At 36.6% G+C, this 3,377-nt stretch overlaps 1 protein-coding gene across 3 annotated transcripts in view; it reads left to right on the forward strand.

The window, feature by feature from the left end:
* VPS8 (VPS8 subunit of CORVET complex) overlaps positions 1-3,377 on the forward strand; it is a 255,460-nt gene that overhangs the window by 30,934 nt on the left and 221,149 nt on the right. For all 3 annotated transcript variants that reach the window (XM_019668968.1, XM_019668980.1, XM_019668973.1), the window contains one exon: positions 857-950. In XM_019668968.1, the coding sequence (XP_019524513.1) occupies positions 857-950 (94 nt within the window). The remainder of the gene's footprint in view (positions 1-856; positions 951-3,377) is intronic.

A 3,377-nucleotide genomic window follows, 5' to 3' on the forward strand; every position in this document is an offset into this window, starting at 1 on the left:
CTGTCCACCTTTACATCCTTATGTTTCTACTTGTGCATTTTTGTAGCTTGGCAGACTCCTAGTTACCCATCCAGGACAGATCAGACATTCCTCTCTTTTCTAAAGCTGTCCCTGATATCCCCCTAATAAAGGCTTAAGCTCTTCTTCATTTCATTTCTATAGTGCTTTATTCATTTTTCTTTTCTAACATTTATTCTTTAAGAGTGAGTTTCTTACTAGTTCCTCTGACTAGGCTGTGCAGTCCTTGAGAGTAGGAACCTTGACTTTTGTTATTTTTGTATCTCCAGAGTATACTTTTAGTCACACAGAGTAGGTACTCAATATTTGGTAAAAGTTTAAAAATTATTTTTTGTATGGTGATGAGTAGGGTAAGTAAAAGGAGCTGTTAGGAGGAGTGGTAGAGGATGAGTAATGAGTGGGGAATTGAGGTGGTTGGCTGAAGAATGAGAGGTTGGTTATAGACAGGAGGAGGGCAAGAAATGTGGGCAAGTGTGGCGGGCTGGTGGATGTGATGTAGACACGTAGAGTGCTCTGCGGGCAATTTTCTGGTGAGTAGTAGACTCTTGCTTTGTTACTTAAGGTGGGCAAAGAACAATTTGGATCAGTGAAAAAGGAATGGTGGCTTTATTTTCCTGCTTGTACTTCTCTAAGGTTCAAAGTGGGTGTAATACAACATGTTAATGTGGGGCTGTTAGGCGCTTTATACTTCTTTTTAAAACAGAGATAACCAATACCATACAGTGTTTTTTCTTTCTTTCTGCTTTTCTTATTTTTATGTGTTTTTTTTTCTTTCAAAGCCTTAAGACCTGGCCTTTTAAATTTTGTTCTGTTCTTATACTTTTTCTTTTCTTTTTAGGAAAAAGAAATTGCCTGATTCTTTTTCACTCCATGGATCAGTTATGCGACATTCACTTTTGAAGGGAATTTCTGCGCAGATAGTGTCGGCAGCTGTAAGTATTTTGTTCTCTTCCCCCAGCTTTGTAACCTGCAATGGCATAATGAAGTAGGAATGAGCATAAAACAAAGCACAGCACTTCTCTTGGCCTGAGGCTTAAGAAAAATAGAATCTGGCTTCATGAGTTTCGTGTGATTATTTTTGACTCATAAGATCTGGCTACACATCTTGACATAGAAATTAGTGCAGCCATGAAATAAAGGTCTGCTCACAGTCTCGGGTGTGCCTAAATGAAATATGGCAGCAAGCCTAAAAGAAACACTATCTGCCTTTTCTTTAAATTCCTTTTCAGTTTAGTTGCCATCTTGTGTATTTGGTTGAGGTAGAGTGTTTGTTTTTTTAGTCTTTTCATATGGAGAAACGATTGTTCAGAATCTTTTACAACTGAGTTATTTTTTCATAATTCACAAAGTCTTTTCATGTACCTTATTTCATTTACTCTTACAACTCTTAAAGTAGGGAAAGCCACATCCTATTTTCAAATGAGCAGGCAGGCTTAGAGAGGTGATATTAACTTGTCTTACATCATTGGGTTAGGAGATAGCAGAGCAATTACTCAAAATTGGGGTTTCTGGGTCTAAGTCTCATGTTCTTTGTTGTGAAATCGAGGTGGTATTGGTGAATGTGTCCAGTGTATAATGGCTGAAACAGAATATCCGTGGTCTTTTTTGAAAATGATTTAGAGCACTTGGTTAATGCAAAAATATTTAATAGTTCATCAAGATAATAGATGCTGATTCTGGTTTGTTTTGTTAAATATTTCTTTGACCTCAAAACCTATAGTTTTATGTAGTATTTCAATTTTAGTATAGTAGTTCAATTTGAGTTTTCTGAATTCAATATATACATCCTGTGTATAATATTAACAGTAATAATAACAACAGATTCATACCCCAAGAACTTTGATGTGTTTTTATGTTCTTTGCATGAAGTTTAATTGGTATTTTGCATATTCAATTTGGACGGAATTTTGATTTTTCAGGAGAGTAAGAGATTGATACAGAAGTGGCATTTATGACACCATAACCACATTGTAGTTTTCAGGTTTATTAAAAAAATAAAAAAAGAAAAGAAAGAAAGAGAAAGAAAGAGAGAGAGAGAGAGAGAGAGAGAGAGAGAGAGAGAGGCAAACAAAGAAAGGAAGGGAGGCAAGAAAGGAAGGAAAGAGAGAGAGAGAGAACGCGCGAGCGTGTTCTCTGGNCTGCAGCCTACGCCGTCGCCAGCGACTCACGGCAGCCCAGCTCCAGGTTGAGCTGTTGTTCAGCATCTTAGCTGTGGAGGGTAGTGTTCACTGGCCCTCATATGTGGGATCCGAACCGGGGCCCTCTGGCATCCCAAGCCAGTTCTTAACCATCGCTCCACTCGGCCGGCCCTTGCCTTTTCCTTTTGATTATTTCTTTTACTCTACAGAAAATTTTTAGTTTGATGTAGTCCCAATTAATTTTATTTGCCTTTGTTGCTTGTGCTTTTGGTGTCATCCAAAATGCTGTTGACAAAACCAATGTCAATAAACTTTTTCCCTATGTTTTCTTCTAGGCGTTTGATGATTTCAGGTCTTATGTTAAGTCTTTAATCCATTTAACCCATCTAATTTTTTTGATGGTATAAGATAGGGTATAATTTATTCTTCTGCATGTGATTATCCAGTTTTCCCAACACTATTTATTGGAGATAGTATTCTTTCCCCATTAAGTATTCTTGCCTCTATTGTCAAATATTAGTTGACCATATAGTATGCAAGTGTTTATTTCTGGGCTCTCAATTCTGTTCCATTGGTCTATGTGTCTGTTTTTATGCCAGTACCATACTGTTTTGTAATATAGTTTTGTAATATAGTTTGAAATCAGGAATTATGATGCCTCCAGCTTTGTTCTTCTTTCTCAATATTGCTTTGGCTAATTGGAGTCAGTTGCATTTCTATATATTAACAATAAAATGTCTGAAAAAGTAATAAAACAATCCATATATAGTAGCATCAAAAACAATAAAGTACTCAGGAATTAGTTTAACCAAGGAGGTGAAAGATCTATACACTGAAAATTATAAGACATTGATGAAATAAATTGAAGACAACAAATAAATGGAAAGAAATCCCACGTTAATAGATTAATATTGTTAAAATATCCATACTACCCAAAGCAACTTATATAGATTCGATGCAATCCCTATCAAAATCCCAATGGCATTTTTTCACAGAAATAGAATAAACAATCCTAAAATTTGTATGGAAACACCATAACGTAAATGTTTTTGATGATGTGGTCACTACCTGCTGTAAAGTTATGGTGTCTTCATTTTGCCTGTATGATGTTAGAACTCCTTTGCATGGCACCAGCCTGGACCCTGCTTACCATCTTGACCTAATCTCTAAGCACTCCCACTCCCATCCTCCTGGTTCATGCCTTTTGTTTGCTCACGTCGC

This window comes from Hipposideros armiger, unplaced genomic scaffold (assembly GCF_001890085.2).
Source record: "Hipposideros armiger isolate ML-2016 unplaced genomic scaffold, ASM189008v1 scaffold_14, whole genome shotgun sequence".
NCBI classification, from domain to species: domain Eukaryota; kingdom Metazoa; phylum Chordata; class Mammalia; order Chiroptera; family Hipposideridae; genus Hipposideros; species Hipposideros armiger.